Genomic DNA, 18,856 nt, shown 5'->3' with positions numbered 1-18,856 from the left:
TTATGCTTAATGAACCAGTGCCTACAAATCAATAATGTAAACTACATTAGGTGTAATTTCATTGCATGGTGTTAGCATTCAATGAGCATTGTAAGTGATTAATGCCAATTAAAATATTTTGAAAAAGAATTAATTATCACAGAAAATGAATAGCTGAGAACAGACTAATACTCTATCTAATCTTACCTGTTAACTTTATGAGCACTCCACATAAGGGGTGTCATTCCATTACGGTCTTGCATATTTGGATTAACACCCTTAGCAACCAGGTAAGCAACAATTGCAGTATGTCCAAACTGCGCAGCAAGATGTACACAAGAACACCCTTCTCCATCTCTTAGGGAAGGATCTGCTCCATACTGCATCAGTAATGTCACACTACCAAGGTGGCCCTGTCTAACAATATTTCACTTAGCTCAACAGTAAAAGTTATATGAACTTTATAGAAATAAGAAGCAACATTAAGCATTACCAAACAAGAATAAATATCAACCTAAATTATTTACAAGTAGTGTTGGTTTTGGTAAAACCAAGAGAAATGAAGCATAAAAGAAAATCTGACAAAATTCATTCAAAGTTAGAAATAATTAATACATGATGTTAACATTGATGGATACAAATAATTGGGCAGTTAGAGTAATGGTTGGCATGCTGCTTCTAGATAACATGATTTTCAGTTCTACACAAGAATATGGCATTTTTTACAAATCATTTCATCTATCTCATCTTCCTTATTAAAAAATATGTGTAAGATAACAATAAAAAATACAACTTCTTTATAAACCACACAACTAATTAAAATTGAAGTATTTAATTCACTTTTTTAAATCAATTTACCAGATAAATTAAACATATCATGGGAATAAATGCATTACATGAAATATTTGCAGCATATGAAAAACATCATACCTGATTGGGATATGGACCCAAAACCTGCTAGATGTAAAAATATGTGAGGGAGTGAAAACATACTCTATCACAAGAGGTCTATTAATCATTACCAGATTAATATACGAGTTGCCAGACTATCTTTCTGTATCTTTTAATGTTACATTATTTTTTCAATATAATTTTAAAAGATCATGGTCTCTGACTTACTTTCACAAATGCGAGTTGTAAAATTTTTTCACCATTGAAATAATTTAAGTTTTGACATTCACAGCTGTATCTCCATATACAGTTGTGAATGTCAAACAAACTCAGAAACATACACACATTCATTAAATATTTTTAGCATAAAAGTATAGAAACTGTAACTTAAATTAAATGGAAAAACCCATAGCAACATTAATAACAGATGAAGGTATTTAAACGTAAATATTTTTGTAAACAATATAGAAACTATTTAAATTAAATATACTATAATCTATTTAAAAGAATGTGCTGTCATGGATTTTTGGTTATTTATGACAAGTCTATGGTGAAAATAAAGGCAAACAAATAATTTTAATAACAAACTGAAGTTTTTTTCTAAAGTGAAGACATGTTGAATTGCAACTACATCTTCATCTATGAAACTAGCACTGCTACATGCAAGATAGTTTTCATCAAATTAAATTGGTAGTGGTTTTTTCATAAGCTTATACGTAAGTGGTCAAAAAAGTGTATTAGAGTTTAACTGCGTCTAAAATGGTGTCTGAGTGGTATTCTGAAAATGTTTTAGCAGAAAAAGGGTCTGTTTCAACTTTACAAATAATCTGTCAATGAAAACAACAATTTTTGTTAACTTAGGGATGTCCCTAAATTAAATCTGTCAATTTGATCAACAGGTTATTCCACTCTTTTTTTTTTAATAATTTGTCTGGTCACAACATTGTCACTTGGTTCTATATCATTTTAAAAACAAAATTCATGACCCTGTGATATTATAACTTTTTTCCATATGGAAAATTATAGTCGCTCATGATTTTTTATGACAAAATCAAGTAACTACCACATATATTTCAATTGTTTGTGTTACATCATTATCCATGTTATAATTATAGTACTTTTAAGCAAGTGAGAAAATCACTTCAATATGACTTATGTTTGTGTATATATTTATAAACCACATGTATGAAAGCTTATATTTTTTGTTCTTCATACAGCTGTGACAGAATATTATACATATAAGTGAAAAATATAGACATATCTATGGATCAAAAGAGTATGTTTTATCCTGACCTGGTTTTAAAACATTCCTTATGTCTATCATCTAAGATTGGTGAATGTCAGGCTAATACAGACTAATAATGTCTTTAATGCATTGGAGATTGTTTGCATTACACTCATCCCGCCATTTTTTCGCACAGTAAAAGAAAACAGCACGGTATGAGATGCTACTCAAAAGTTAAAATATAAATTAGTTTCACAAATGAGTCATACTGTGGTCATTCAGTATGACTTAGCGTCATACTGAAGCTCTAAGAAATACAATATTCACTAACTGATCTATAAAAAAGTGTTTCTGAATGCTTGTATTCTTAAAGCCTTTTTTTTATAACAGAATTTATAGTTTTGCTATCATTGGAATTGCCATTTCTAAGGAACAACAGATTTTTCTTCATACTTAACAAACAGCAGCAGGATTACATCAAATCTAATCAAAGCTTTTGATAACCAGGCTTTGAGCAAAGGAAGAATACTAGAGTTATTAAACAATTATAAAAGGAGCAGGGAATCTGTCAAAGGTGACAATGTTTAGGTCTACAACCATCAGGCAGAAATCATCTTAAACCAGTCAGTCCACAATTTTTTAAATGTCACAGGAGTACAAATGTATAAATGTATTAATGCATTTGTATTAATGTCCAAGAACTCAACATGATGCAAATTGCAGTAAATTTTGTTAATCTACTGTTTATTTTTTGAGGTGAATTATCATCAAATTCAAAAGTACTAAGAACTTCAAAAAATGTTATAAATGATAATAATTTCCAATACAAATCATAACTATGAATCTTGAACATATATCAATATATTGAAATCTTCACAATGGATTCACACTGCCCTCCAACAGCTGAAAAAAAATCTTACCAGTCACATCAAAGTCAAGTCAATACTATTCTTGCTCTTTTATATATTCAGAATTGTTCATAAAAAATTTGTTCCCTAAAAATCACTGTTAACAGAAAAATGTACTCCATAACGAAGAAAGAAAATTGTATATGCTCAGAATGACAGCAAATTGTTCCAATACAATACACTTTCACAAAATGCTCAACATCAAATATTTTCCAAGTTCTGAAATTTGAACACTGCCCCTCCCCCTCCGCCTTGACTTACTTTTGATATTTTAACAATGGAGCTTTAGAGAAATAAATGATATCACTAGGCTAAATTATAGCTAAGTCAGGGCTGTATGATGGATACTGAAAAATATACCACTGAAAATATTGAAGCAAAGCTCGAGTTGCTACTGCTAAGAATGGGCAAGAATTATTGTGCACAAAGATATCACTGAATATACCATGTTTTTGTGCTGTGTGGCACGTCAGAAGCAGTGGAACATCTTAAGCAAGAAATCCTCTTAGCAAGTCCTGGAACCTCTTAGCAAGAAATTAACAACATGAAACCCTTTTGATTCCAAAAGACAATCACCATCACATTTTCATGCTCATTATGACAATGAGCAAAGCTCATTTTGCTTTTTTCAGCTTTTTTGAAGATTTCAAATAATACCATTCCATTATATGCTTTGTTTTAAATGTTTATCAAGAGACCCATGACTTATCACTAGTAGTACTAGTAATAAAAAAATTCATTGCTATCTTGAGTACAAGTGAGAAACACTAAAGCAGCTTCCATTCTTTGGTTTTTGTGATCATCAGACAATAACTGAGGTACAGATTTTCACACTTTTTTATAACCAAGATGTATCATTAAAATTTCATGAAGTAACGCTCTTGATAATTCAGTAAACCGTTTAACTTGAAACATCTACCCTCCTGCAGTTTTTCATCATTGTTTTTCTTCAGTTCTTTAGTGATGAAGGATGTGCAAGTTCATCATTGTGTACATTTATCCATCTCTCATTAGACATAATACACTCCTAACCAACGCTTCATTTATCACACTACCACCATAAACTTTATTTATCTGTAAATTTCAATGTATCAAAATGTTTTCCCAGTCAAAACTGAATCACATTACGCACTTTGTATTTGATGACATTTTCTATTTTGTCACACATTTTGAAAGCATATAAAAAAAAATACAAACATCCCTATAGTGTTGCAGTGCAGCTCACACTGAGATTGTAATGTAGGAAGTTCAATGACATACCCACATGGCCCAGCTGGACTGGAAACATGTATCAAGGTCAAATGTTCTTTACTTTCTGGTTGACCCCTATAGCAGAATTTATCATTAAAAAATAACTAATTTGTACAGTACGAAACTGGTTTCACTTTTAATACATTTATTAAAAATGTTTTAAAATTAAGAAATTCAGACTAACCTGGTCGCCCAGTGTAATGGTGTAGCCAATAATTCTCCACCAACAGCATCAACAACTGCTCCTTTCGATATATAATACCGAATAATTTCTTGCCTGTTGTTGATAGCAGCCCAATGAAGTAAAGTTACAGTCTCACTATCTGGTTTATTTACATCATACCCAGCTTCAATGAGTTGCTTACAGCGTTCCAATGCACCATACTTATCAAGAAAAAACATCAATGACTGATACTAACAACACATCAACATAACTTCAATACTAAATCAATAAACAAATACTATATTTGGCAAACTACACTAATCAAATACAGTTTTTTCTTCTTTTTTTTTACAGACTGAAACAATCTGTAAAAGTTAAATACTTTTCTATAAATAGCAAATTGTAGAATTTGTCCTGAATTCAAATTTAATTTTTCTTTAAGCAAACCACAAATTGGTTAAGTAAACCATTACCCATAAATTGATTGCCTAAAGTATAAGTGAAAGAAGTAAAACTATAATATATTAATCACAACAAAAAAACTAAAATGGAATTAATTGGTTTTATTTGATTTAGATAAGGATGGAAGGATAAGGGTTTTTTGTTAGATGGATTTTTTTTTAATTTTTCAAATTTCTTTTAGAATAAGGTTTACTGATATTTTGTTTATTTTACTTGTATTTTTTTCTTCTTTTAAGGTAACTTGAATAGGTTGATTGTTTTATTTGTAATGCTACAAGATTTAGTTAGCATAATTTTTGTTTATTTCTAGCTTAATTTTTACTTTCCCGTCTAGTACGGCACTTGTCCCACCCATCCTGACTGTAAGGCATGTATGTGAACATATTATATCCATGTACACATCTGGTCAGTTAATAAAAGTAAAATAAAAATTTATCTGACTAATTTTGATTTAACTTATTCTTTATTTTGTTTTAAGATAATTTAATTATACTTTCCTGTCTAGATAGTGCTATAGCAGAACTATAGCTCTAGAGGGGAGAGTATTGTAATTGGTCCAATTTGGGCATGAGGTTTTCACCAGATCTTGACGTTTTGACATGTAAGAAACCCAAAAAACCAGATGGGAATTTTCTAGATGTTAATGTTCATATGTACATGTATTTGGTGGTGGCCTCTAAATCAGCTTATCTCCAGAACTATTGGACTGATTTTGACCAAACTTGATCAGATTACATCTATATATATGGCACTGATGCCATTAAATTTTTAACTTAAAAGGTCAAGGGGGCTGTAGAGCAAAGTCACCCTCATTATCTTGAGATTTCACCTAACTAAGGTCATATCTTTCTTAAGCACATTTGTTAACAATTAAAAAATAACGCATTTTCTGCAAAAAACTTTTACAAAAATCATACCCCCACCTCAAAAAATGCTTTAAATTACTGCTACGACATCACAGGTGAGCAGTAAATTACATAAATTAATAATATTTAAAATGTAAAAAAGTAACTCAGTCTGGCTGGCTCTCAAACTCGATCGCCCAGTCTACTTGGTACCTGGTGCGTTAAACTTCGCAGCTACACCAGTGTGCTGACTGACCATACAACCAAAATTTCTTCTATGTAAGTTGTGAAATTACATTAGTTTATTTAGTGTCAACAATCACTAATAGTACTGCCACATCCACGCGAATTAAATATGATATGTACACATGCTTTAATTAGAATCATTGAATTAAATAAACGAAAACATATGAGGAACATCCAATAATTAAACAGACAAATTGATGTAAAAAAAAAAAAACTGTGCAAAATGAGACTTTAAAAAATTTACAAAATGTGACTTTTATTACTTCTCAACATAATCCCCACCAATATTACACTTGTCCCAACGATGAACTAGTTTTTTTTTATATCTGATGCATAGAAGTCTTTGTCTTGTTGGAGCCACTTTCTCATAAATTCTTCGACCTCCTCGTTGCTGAACTTTTTTCCACGTAATTCCTCCTTGAGTGGACCAAACAAATGAAAAGCCAAGGGAGCCAAATCTGGACTGCTGGGAGGATGTGGTAGTAACTCCCAACCCATTTTTCCAATGGTTCTTGGATCAGCTGGGCAGTTCAAGTGAGAGCATTGTCTTGTAGCAATATCACACCTTTTCTTTGAGATCAGCAACGTTTTTCTCTCATTGCTGGCTTTACTTTTTTCATCAGCATATCTGAGTAGTAGACTCTGTTTACTGTACGCTGATGTTCCAAATAATCTCAAAAGACAACACCTTGGGCATCCCAAAAGAGTCAACATGACTTTTCCTGCTGATGCTTGCGTTCTGAATTTCTTTTGGGAAGGTGAGCTGGTATGCTTACATTCCATGCTTTGTCTTTTGGACTCTCAAAATGGTGAACCCAAGTTTCATTGTTAAAATCTTGTTTAGAAAAAGGTCACCTTCCGTTTCATAACATTCTTTCAAGTCTGTACATACTTTGAGTCTTGCTTCCTTGTGCTGTTGCATTAACTCTTTTGGGACCCACCTTGCATTTATTTTGTTGTACTTGAGATTGTTACTGATAAGTTTATGAACTGTGCCAACACTTAATGCAACTGTTTTTGAAATATGTTCTACTGTAATACGTCGGCCATCACAAATAACGTTGTCAATGCGGGCTGCAAGTGAAGGAGTTGACACTTCAACGAGGTTGCTTGTCAGTCACTGAGGTTCAACCATTTTAGAACTGTTCTACCCACTTATAAAAATTTCTGCAGTTCATACAACTTTCACCATTCTGCATCATTTGAGAAAAGATTTTAGCCACTTTTTCACCTTCACAAAGCAAAAAACGGATCGCTAAATATTGTACAACTAATGCGGAAACTTCAAGCAGATACACCATCGTTAAATGCAATAATGAGATTATAAAGAAAAAAATTTTTATCCATCAGCTGTTCTTACCTCATCAAAGTGATGCCAACCTAAAGTCATGAAAGTTCAAAACTCATCCTACAATTGTTTCATTTGTACATTAATTTGTCTCTTTAATTATTGAATGTCCCCCGTATTATATTAAAATAAAATGATAAATATTTTAAATTAAGTTGTGTGTGTAAGCAGTACATCAGAAACAACTGTGTAGTCAGCTTTTTTCATAAATCACAAGTCTAAAACTTATTAAACATTCGAATTTAGTAAATTTTCAGGCAAGACCAATTTAAGAGTATTAGAAATAATTAAAAGAACAGGAATTTATTATTCCTGAAAAAAATTTGGTACTATGGGAAAAACTGACTCTAGCAGTCATCCTGAATGATTAAGCTTGTCTTTGAAGAGATATCTCTTGCATAACAAAAAACAGAAAAGATGATTCTTACTAAAGCACATATGTTTTAAATTAAATGAACTAAAGTGAATTAAATTAAATAAACGAAAAAATATTATAAAAAATAAAAATACTTGCATAAATCTTCAAAAAATTGGCACTTTATATAAAACTACATAGCCATTTCAGTTCCAATGGAACCACCTTCAGTAGTAACAATCAGTATTACTGAAATACAGAAAGGAGAATATGTAGCTTCTGTTACGATCTACATGTTGCTGAGGGCAAGGTTGAAGAAAAGTTGTTCATCTGTCTATTCTTTTGTACCTCGTTTATTCTGGTGTTTAATTTTCTTTTAGTTTGTCCTATATATTTCTTTCCTGGGGCATTCTGTACACGTTATTTCATAAATACCTGACTGATCTTTTTTCTCTACTGTATCTTTTGCATTTCCGGGGGACAATTTTAATGCTTTATTAGTTTTAATTGTTACACTGAAATTATGTTGTTTAAGAATACTTTTGATTCTATTGCTGAAAAGTGAATGATGTGTTATTTTAATCCATTTCTTTCCCTGTTGATAGTCTTCTATTGGTTGTAGTGTTGTTTTACTCTTTAATTGTTTTTTGAAAATTTTTGTTTATTGAAGATTATGTTAGAATTATATCCATTGACAGTTGCCACATATTCACATATTTGAGGTGTTCAAGTTCTTTATTATAAGCATCCTGTTCAAATGGTATGCTGTTAAGTCAGTGGACCATTGCTTTGAATGCAGCATTCTTGTGTTGTATCATATGAAACGAGTCATTGGTGATATATCTTTCTACATGGGCTTTCTTTCTGTAAATGTTATATTTAATTTTCTCATTACCTCTATCTGTTAATAAAGCCAAAAACGGAAGTGTTCCATTGTTTTCTATTTCATGTGTAAACTTTGCTGTAGAACTTGATTCAGCAGTGACTGATTATGTGTATAGATTTCCAGCTTATACTGTGTATCAAGTATTGCCAGAATTTCATCTACATATCTTTTCCAAAAACATGGAAAATATTGAAATTTATTTTTAGCAGTTTCGTCAATATAATTCATGAATAAGTTAGCCAAAAAATCCTGAAACGGGTTTCTCATAACGGTTCCATCTATTTATTAGTAATATTCATTACCAAATTGGAATGCATTCTGTTTTATGCATAACTCAGTAGTATGTACTCATTAACTTTTTCATCTTTTAAGTTGCAAGAAGTCAGCCAGTCTCTCAACAGCTCAATGCATTTTTTAGTATGTATGCTTGGATACAATGCAGTAATGTCAATTTGCATGTTGTAATGTTCAATTAAATGACAATAATGTCATTTAATTTAATGAAATTAATATTTTAAAAACAGGTCACAGTTTCAATTTAGCAGCTGTAAAATTACTGAAAAATGTCCATAAATTTTATATAAAATAAAGTGCCAATTTTAGGAAAACTTATAAATTATTTTTATTTCTTGTAATAATTGGCAAACAAACTCAAGTTTAACAAATTTTGAAAAAATCTGATGTGGATAGCACATGACTTCCTTGTACACCTATGTAAATTACATATACATATTTTTTGCTGCACTTTATTTAAACTTCTTTCTCAAACGTGGTACCACGTTTGAGAAAGAATGTTAAATACATAACATTAACAGTTATTGAAATCTACCTTACCAGCACACTGAATGTGCTGGTAAGGTGGACATAAACTGTTAACATTATTTAAACTTATTTCATTTGAAAGTGATATGATCCTCCAATTCTTTAATAAAGTGGACACTTACACAATTGTATTGAGGTAGAAACCACATTGTATCACATTTTTTATGGTGTCCATATTAGCATTTTATATAGTTTAATATTATTTTTGTTTCACATTGCTCAAGTAAATTGCATGGTATAAGTGAGAACTTGTCAGATCTGTAACTATGAACACATCAGTTCGAATCTGACTTCAAACAAATATTTTTATTTTTTTTTATTTTAACTTTAAATACATTGATTTATTAATAATTATTAACCTCTGTAAAAATTTTTGAATTAAGATGAAAAGTACATAAAATTTTATTTCACTAATAACTTGATTTATTTTCATTACTTATTGAATTATTATTTCTTGGTAAAATTTTTTTTTACAATCAGAGTTTAATAATTATTAATACATCAATATATTTAAGCCTTCCCCTTGTAAGATTCAAATGTTTCATTAATTAAAATTTCATTTGGCTATAACTCTGAAACCAATGAAAATAAATACCACTTATGATATATCACTGAAAAGCTCTCAATGATGGCGTATTACTGCAGTTAAGAAAAGTCCAAAATCCAAAATTTTTGGAATTTGGGTTCTTTTGGACACTTTGATCCAGTTGATTGCAATCAAAAGGGGAGATGGACAATTAGATGTTACAAAAGTCCTAAATACAAAATTTCAACATCCTATGGCTAATCATTTTTGAGTTATGCGAGATACATACGTATATACAGAAGTCACGCCAAAACTAGTCAAAATGGATTCAACGTTGGTCAAAATGGATATTTCCGTTGAAATCTGAAAACCGAAATTTATCGCGATCACAATACTTCCTTTACTTCATACAAGGAAGTAAAAATATTATATTTAAATAAATATTTTAAATTAAGTAGTGTGTGTAAGCGGGTGCATCACAAACAACCCACAGTTGTAGGACTTTACTATCACACGGCTAAAACTGTGTTCCATATGTGTTTTTCATTTGATTTTCAAATGATTGGTTAACAAATTTGTTACCACCTGCACTTTTTTCAAAAATTTTAAGGGAAAAGATTTAAGATGCAGGATTAGTCAAACCACATCTATGAAATAACATTATTACATTTATACTTATTCTCTCTTTTGTTTTCTGTTTAGCTCCAAAATCATCATAAGGTATTACTTCAGAGGATGAATGTAAATGTAATGAGGATGAATATTTTTGAATGTAAATGAAGTGTAGTCTTATACAGTCTCTGGTTGACCATTCCTGAGTTGTGTGGTTAATTGAAACAAAACACCAGTATCGACAATCTAGTATTCAAATCCATATATAAGCAATTGCCTTTACTAGGATTTGAACCTTAGAACTTTTGACTTTGAATTCAGCTGATTTGCGGTGATGAGTTAACCACTAGACCAGCCCGATGGGCTATATTTTTCCCCTCTATTCAAATATTTCCTTACATCAAGCAGGCATTCATATTACACTAACTGTCTAATAAATATACCTTTTATTTTAAAATAAATACTGATAAGGTTCTCTTAATCAAGTAATTAATTAATTATTAATTTTTTTTAATCATTCAGATAAATATGAAAAGAATGGGTTTACGTTCTTTACTTCAAAATGAAAAATTATATGAAACAGAAATAAAAAATTGAAGTATTGAAGTATCGATTAACTGATACAACATCATCATAGTTTCTAATACAAAATAAATAAGCAAATATTTTTTGGCAAAGTACACTAAACATTTTTTTTCTTTTATATAGACTTAAACAATCCACAAAAATTTACTTTAAATAACAATTTGTAGAATTTATCTTGGACTCAAATTTGAGAGTTTGTAATTGATGAAAACTGCAATCAAGAATGTTGAACAAATATAACTTCTGTTAACACTGGAAATAAAACAGCTTTTTATGGTGTTAAACCAAAATAGCTGGAAATATAAGAAAAACTATGTTCATGTATTACAAGAAAAGGGGAATCTGGTTAAGCTATTAATGCAGAAGAAATGTACCAATTAAAGTCCTTTAAATACCCAAATCATTAAAGCAGTTTTAATGATTTGAAGCAATTCAAGGATGGGTAACAAACTTTGCTCAAAATAACCTGTCAATAACATAAAAACATTTCTAAGTGGTTTCTAGATTATGAACAAAAAATACAATAGAGTTTTACAATTTATTATAGAAAAGAAAAAGTCTATTTACTCTATTAAATAAGAGAATATGGACCAAATCCCTGTATATTTTAGAATGATGTTACAAAAAAAAAATAGGATAATGAAAAATCAGTGATAATGGAAAAAACAAACATGAAGTGTAATGTTACACTATATCTGATAGAGAATAATGATATCCACATACATATTCATTTAAAATGAAGGAAACTAACTCATTTACAATTATGAGTTAAATAAAAGTTAAACTTACATTCTGATCTGAATATTACAGAACATTATTATTATTATTGTTGTTAAATAATAAACCAAATTAAGGTGGTGTTTTACAGAACTACAGTATAACTTTCTGTTATCTCCCTCAGAATTTAAATTTTGCCCAATAAAACGTAAGGCACAGGACTACTAGGGGGTAGGGGCTACTCAAGAAAATACAATATTTAGCATTTATTATCAATCATTAATATTTCTTCTGGCCATTAATTTTTCATATAAATCTAAAATTTATATTTAATAGATCAACCTTAAGTACAGAACAATTGAAATAGGATGACTTACCTTATTTCATTACATAACAGAAGTGCTTTTGCAAATTTGAATTGCATCATCAGAAGCATACATTATACACATATATATATATATATATATATATATATATATATAATATATGCAGCTGTTGATGCGATTCAAATTAATGAAAGCGCTTCTGTTATGTAATGAAATAAGGTAAGTCATCCTATTTCAATTATTCAGTACTTAGGGTTGATCTATTAAATATAAGTTAATATGTATTGGTACAGAGGAATATGGTTGTTAAATCAAGTGACAAATGAAGAGGTGTTGTGGCAAATTGATGAAGAAAGAAGCATTTGGAAAAATATAGTTAAAAGAAGAGACAGACTTATAGGCCAGTTATTAAGGCATCCTGGAATAGTCGCTTTAATATTGGAGGGGCAGGTAGAAGGAAAAAATTGTGCAGGCAGGCAACGTTTGGAGTATGTAAAACAAATTGTTAGGGATATAGGATGTAGGGGGTATACCAAAATGAAATGACTAGCACTAGATAGGGACCTCTTGGAGAGCTGCATCAAACCAATCAAATGACCAAAGACAAAAAAGAAATGGTTGTTAAAGAATTGCTTTTAAAAAATCTGAAATTATCTAGTGACCCTTAATCAAAACTTTTAAAAATGCTTCATATTATACCATTTTTTTCAAATCTTATCTCTAAAATATTTTCCTAAAATACACCCACTCCATACCGGTGAGTAAATTAGATAGCAAATTATACTCAAAAGTTGAGGTAGGAAATCCTGTTTAAAATTTCAAAAAAAAATCTGGAAAAATATTTTTTGATTAATTTTCATCACTTTGCATTAATTTTCAGTCTACCAATTAATATTTCAAGTGAAAAACCAAACACCAGGAGAAGTGGTAGCAACTAGACCTTTCATCCAGAGGTCCCAGGTTCAAATCCAGGTCAGGTATGGCATTTTTCATAAACTATAAATTTCTTTAAAAAAAACTATAACTGATGCAACCTAAGATTATAATTATGTATACTTTTATGTAAATTAGGTTCATTAAGTAAATTTAGTTCAAACATGTTTAGCCTATATATGTACATAGTTAATTTATTTACACAAAAATAAAAAATAAATAAATAAAAAACACAATGAGCATTAAACATTACAGTGAATGCAAACTTAAGTAATGGGCTACTGCCTTAAATTATAATTTAGCTAAATGGCATTTTTTGACAACTTCCATTTCCATTCTTACACAAAAGGAGAATTAATTCATTTAGCATAAATTTGATATCATTGGTCACAAAACAGGCAATAAAGTTAATCAGAAACGCTGTCATAAAAATAGTTTTAAATAGTTAACTTTCAAAAAGTAAATAAAAATAATAAATTACTGTATTTTATAGTTACTTTTAATGCATGAATGTTTTTTTTATATTATTAAAAAATATTTAACAGCTATTCCTATTCCTCTTAAAAATGTAAAACTATAACTGTTTTAAATTAATGATCATAAGTAATACTGATATAATAAAATAAATAAAAATGACCAAAGTATAATATTGATATAAAAACATCAACTAGGCTACAGAAAATAACACACACAAACCTAAATTTAGATTTCTAGATATTTTGATGCCACTACAACCCAAAAAAGTGAGGAAGAAGAGGTAATTAGCCTACAAATTCAAAATTTAGCCTATGATTAATCCTAACCAAAGATCATGCCTAACTTTTACAGTAATACACACAAAAGTACCTGTTACAACTGTAGTAATTAGTGATTACATTTTCAATGCACAATTTAAAAAAAATTATTCATAAAATTAAAACAACTTTACTGAAAAAAAAACCTATAAATAATCATATCATTCTTAGTTACTTTTTACTGATATAGCAATAAGAAATCTTTTTTAATAGATACTATAAGAACAACCAACCAAAAATATTACCATTGCATTATAGATATTTAGAAAATGGATGTTTAAATAAAAGTTTTAAATAAAGATATAAAGTCATGTCATAACAACTCAGGATGTTACGTTAAGGGGAACATGTATCTCAGGATGATTAGGATTAATCTCAAATTTGCAAGGGGGTTTTACATGCTTTTCTGTAGCTCACTTTCATTCCACAGTTAGCGGATAGTACACAAGCACAGTAGGTTTTTGGTATGAACATTGATGTAGTCGATCAACCAATGTAACACTTTGAACACCCTTGTACGAAATACCAAAAACTCCCGTATTATATTCAACACTGTACTAATAAAATGATTTAAATTTTTTTTTTAAACTTGCTTTTAAACAAATCTAAAAGAATCAATTACCCAGTAAACATAAACAGAAGATAATTTTGTTTTCAACAAAATAATATTGTAACAAGACCGGTATAGTGGGCCTGAGTAACAAATTCCTACCAATTATTATGAAAGTAATAGAAAATATTACTGTAGGAATCCAAGTGACAAAAAAGAGACCCTTTTTGTAAAGAATAGGTCCGTTTAACAACATCCTTTGTTATAATGCCCGCTGTCACACAATAAACAAATATATATATAATGAGAAAAGCTACTGAAAAACTGGTTACAGAATCCATGAGAATGAACAGACTCGTCTATCATTCTCACGCTTCAAGTTGGGTCCAGTCCGGCAGGAAAAGAAGCTAGCAGTATAAATAGCCCAGTTCTAGCAGTATAAAAATCAGTTCGATTAGAACCAGTCTGTGAGACATTACGACGTCAGTCCCGCAAGGAGTTCAGTGAGATGAGACTGCGAGTTGTGTGGAGTCGTGTAGATTCAGCGGAGTTCTGCAAACCAGTTCAGCAAGATGTTATGATGATGGTCCAGCAAGGAGAGTCACAGGTGTGAGTCTATGAGAAGAGTGCGAGACGTTAGTCTGGCGAGGAGTCTTGAATTAAGTTTGATACAATAAAGGTGATGCTACAAGTAAATCCAAGTATACAAGAAATACTATCGTAAGTTACTATATAACTATAAGTGAAAGAAATAATACAAAAAGTTTCATTCACAAGCTGTTAGAGTAGACAGCAAATGCATTTGCAAGTGAACTTTATAAGATTGTTTTTTAATACAAGACTAATGGTTAAAAGGGGTTAAGACTAGCAGTTTCTTTTGTTAATGGTTTTCAATTCTGGTCTCTTTCTATTTATCTACCTGGAATAGATTCCGAATGATCATTTATTTTGAATTTTGTCTTGTGTGTAAATGTACTTATTATTTACTATTGACATTTATCAAAATTTGATGTGTAATATTTTGATTGTTGTTCTTTGTTGTTTACATTATGTACTATGTTCGTTTTTATGTCATATTTACTGTTTTGATTATTTTATGTACTATGTCATGTACTATATTATGTATTAATTGTTTGATTTATTATTATTGACATGTAATATTATTATTATCCTGACTGAGGTCGTGCCCCATGCTTTTCATTGTGGTCTTGTGAAAATAGACAACTTTATACATATTATTTTGTTAAAAATAAAATTATCTTCTATTTATGTTTATTTTAAGTTAAAATTAAACAAAGTGTAATTTGGAATAAGCTAAACAGATGTCTGATGACAAAAGCTGAAGATCAGTTATCAACAAACAATATACTTCTTGATCTAAATACAATTATTGCTAATAAACATTTTTAATTCAGTTAAGATAATATGTATCTTTCATCTTACTTTAGTAAAAATTTAATAAACCAAACCATAAGATTGTTTGTCATTGTCATACACTTATTTATTTTGTTGTACTCATTTTTCAAAGTCTTTGTCGTTTTATTAATTTTTATAATTTTTTTTTATTTTGGATTTACTTTTACAATAAATGTTTCAGCCTTCGGCTATATATATATATAAAGATCAAAGTATTGTTTTCCAATGAAAATTAAGTCAAATATTTCTTTCTTCTTATGAAAATTCCTAAATGCTCACATCTACTGAACTTGCTGACCTAGTATACAATTCAAGTTACTTTTTCTTTTAATATTGTCACCATAATGTGGTTAAATTTTGAAAATTTTTCTTTTTTTAACTTTCTGTATGGATGTGAGAATACTGATTTAATGATGAATAATAATGAATCCTCCTTCAGTCCAGACTTTATAATGAATATAATAGTATGGATTAAATAAAATATCATAATTTACTTTTTATTTAAAGTATTTTTTTAGTGTAATGTTTTTAAACAAAAGGATCAGGTAAGGATAATATAAACATAAGATTTTCTTTCTTTAATTCAAAATTATTTATATAAATTTATTTTTGTCATAAATAGCAATTTTTTTTTTTAAATCTCCCTTTATTCCAAATAGGGAAAAAATAATCTGCCAGGTTATTTACTTGTAGAAATATCTCAACCCCTTAATCAATATTTACCGGTTTCTTCCAGTTCAAAAGTTTTTGAGACTAAATTTCATGATTGTTTTATTTAAACCTATCCTGACATTTATTTTCTCTGGTGTCAACAGACCGACATCCATCAACATTAACTTAATAATAGATGAATTTCACAGTTTAAAAGAAATGCCAAGCCTGATCAGGATTCAAACCCAGAACTCTACCACTCCATAACAGAGTTTAGCAGAATGGAAGGTACTATTCAATTACAATAATTAGTTAATATTTGGTAAACAGCATAAACAACAGTATATTTCTATAGGAAGCTCAGTGTTGCTTCAAACATTAAATATAGAGCATCTGTTTTTTTTCTTCTAAATGATCTGTTATTCCAGTCTTACCATTAACATTATTCTAATTATTTTCATTGTGTGTGACTGCACATGCACACATGTGACATTAGTTTAATCTATCATATTGATTCAAGGCAAATAAAATCTGAAAATATAGTTCAATATATTCTCTAAATGATTTAGTAATGATGATTTAACTGCTTGAAGATTTATTACTTCTTAGCATACAAGAATGAATTTCTATGGGATAAAATATCACTAGTAAGATTTTTTTGAGGGTACTGATTTAAAAATAGAGAAAAAATAAGTAAAGGAGGAGGAGATCAACTGAAAACAATGCACATACTTCGCTGGAGTCACAAATATTTAGTTAATAGTTTACAAGAATGAAGAAAAAATTTTTAATCTTGACTAAGAGGTTTCACAATTTAATAGCAACATAATTGCTGGCAACTGGAATTACGTTTGTTGGTAATTCAAGGTTAGCAAAGAGCTAAAAACTGGTTAATTTTATTATCAATGAAAGCAAATTTGGCAGAATTTAGATCAGTAAATTCATTGGTATTTGTGTTAAATTAAAACCTGCTAACTGTTGATAAGTGAGGGACAACAACAAACGTTTTTAGTCTGGTTAAGCAGCAACCCCAACAAAGACACCTTTAGTAAAGCAATATATTAAAAACACAGTCCCCCCACTACACTGCATTCCTTACAACACCAGAGCTTTGAACATCTCAGCATAAAGATGCAGAATTTTAGTCTTTCTAGACTCAAAAAGACTTTTTCAAATTTAAAATGTTGGTTATCTCCTTAGAAGATTTTTTTTTTATCAATCAAGGATCATCAGATTTTTATCAGAATTTATAAAAAAGTGATTCCTTTCTTTTCATTTTTGTAAGATCAGGAAAGTAAATAAAGCATAGATGTAAAACTACCTGAGTAGCTTTAACAATATCATAACCACTGCAATCCTGTTCATTAACTGTATTTTGAGAAGTAACTGGTTCCTGAAATATAGTTCCTGGATCACCTTTACCTCCATCACAACCATGATATCGTGGTTTGCAAGTTTCCTGAAACAAATAACTTACATAAGATGATTTGTATTGTAAAAGTATTATTTAACTGATATAGTAGTGTTCAATATAAACTATTTGTGATGTTTTAGAATAAACCTCCAAAAGTGTTATAAAAACTCAACCTTTTTATGTAACTGTTCGGAAAATCTATATTACTTAAGAATAATAGTCCTTACTTATTATTGAATAATACATAAAATGAACGTTATATAATAGAATAGATACAAAATACAAGACTGAATTGTACATAAATGTTACATACAGTGTTAATAACAAGGGAATTTCCCAATAAGAATAGGCCCCTAAAAAATTTATATTTTAAATACTATTTTATATTTCATATTTTCAAAAATATTTTTAAAATAATATTTAATTAATTTAATTACTTAATTACTTTAATTTAGTACAAGTTCAACAACGGCTAATATATGGTTTGCAGCTACTCTTTTCAATCCACATCCTACTCAATCCAAAACTGGATGGAATGAATTTTTTTCTTTTTCAAGACATCACTGCATAAATACATTAAGTTGAAATTTAATAAATGTTAAAAATTTACATTTAATAAATGTAAAAGTTTTAACAACTCATGACATATGAATTCAAAGAAGTAAATGGAAATTTACATAATATAATTATATTAAGTTTTAATAATATAATTAATGTTAGACTAAAAAAAAACTAACCTAATCAATACCAATTGAGAATCATCTCAAATTTCCTACTGAATAATGACTTACTTCCAATGCAAAAAGAAGTTACTTACTTCCAAACTGTAAAAGACGTTACTTACTTCCAAACTGTAAAAGAAAAAACATTGACAAAATGTCACTATTAAAAATTATATGGATCCTGGGCATTAACAGTAAACTACACAGATCTACTAAGATGGGTAAATTA

At 29.4% G+C, this 18,856-nt stretch overlaps 1 protein-coding gene across 3 annotated transcripts in view; it reads right to left on the bottom strand.

Annotated features, from left to right (window-relative positions):
* The window catches only part of Hip14 (palmitoyltransferase Hip14), a 133,944-nt gene that overhangs the window by 110,312 nt on the left and 4,776 nt on the right, over positions 1-18,856 (bottom strand). For all 3 annotated transcript variants that reach the window (XM_075356409.1, XM_075356408.1, XM_075356410.1), the window contains exons 2-4: positions 17,813-17,950; positions 4,439-4,638; positions 187-396 (exon numbers count right to left, since the gene is read on the bottom strand). In XM_075356409.1, the coding sequence (XP_075212524.1) occupies positions 187-396; positions 4,439-4,638; positions 17,813-17,950 (548 nt within the window). The remainder of the gene's footprint in view (positions 1-186; positions 397-4,438; positions 4,639-17,812; positions 17,951-18,856) is intronic.

Source organism: Lycorma delicatula, chromosome 2, assembly GCF_047948215.1.
Source record: "Lycorma delicatula isolate Av1 chromosome 2, ASM4794821v1, whole genome shotgun sequence".
NCBI lineage: Eukaryota > Metazoa > Arthropoda > Insecta > Hemiptera > Fulgoridae > Lycorma > Lycorma delicatula.
The sequence above is the reverse complement of the archived record's forward strand: the minus strand, read 5'-3'. Positions and strand labels throughout refer to the sequence as shown.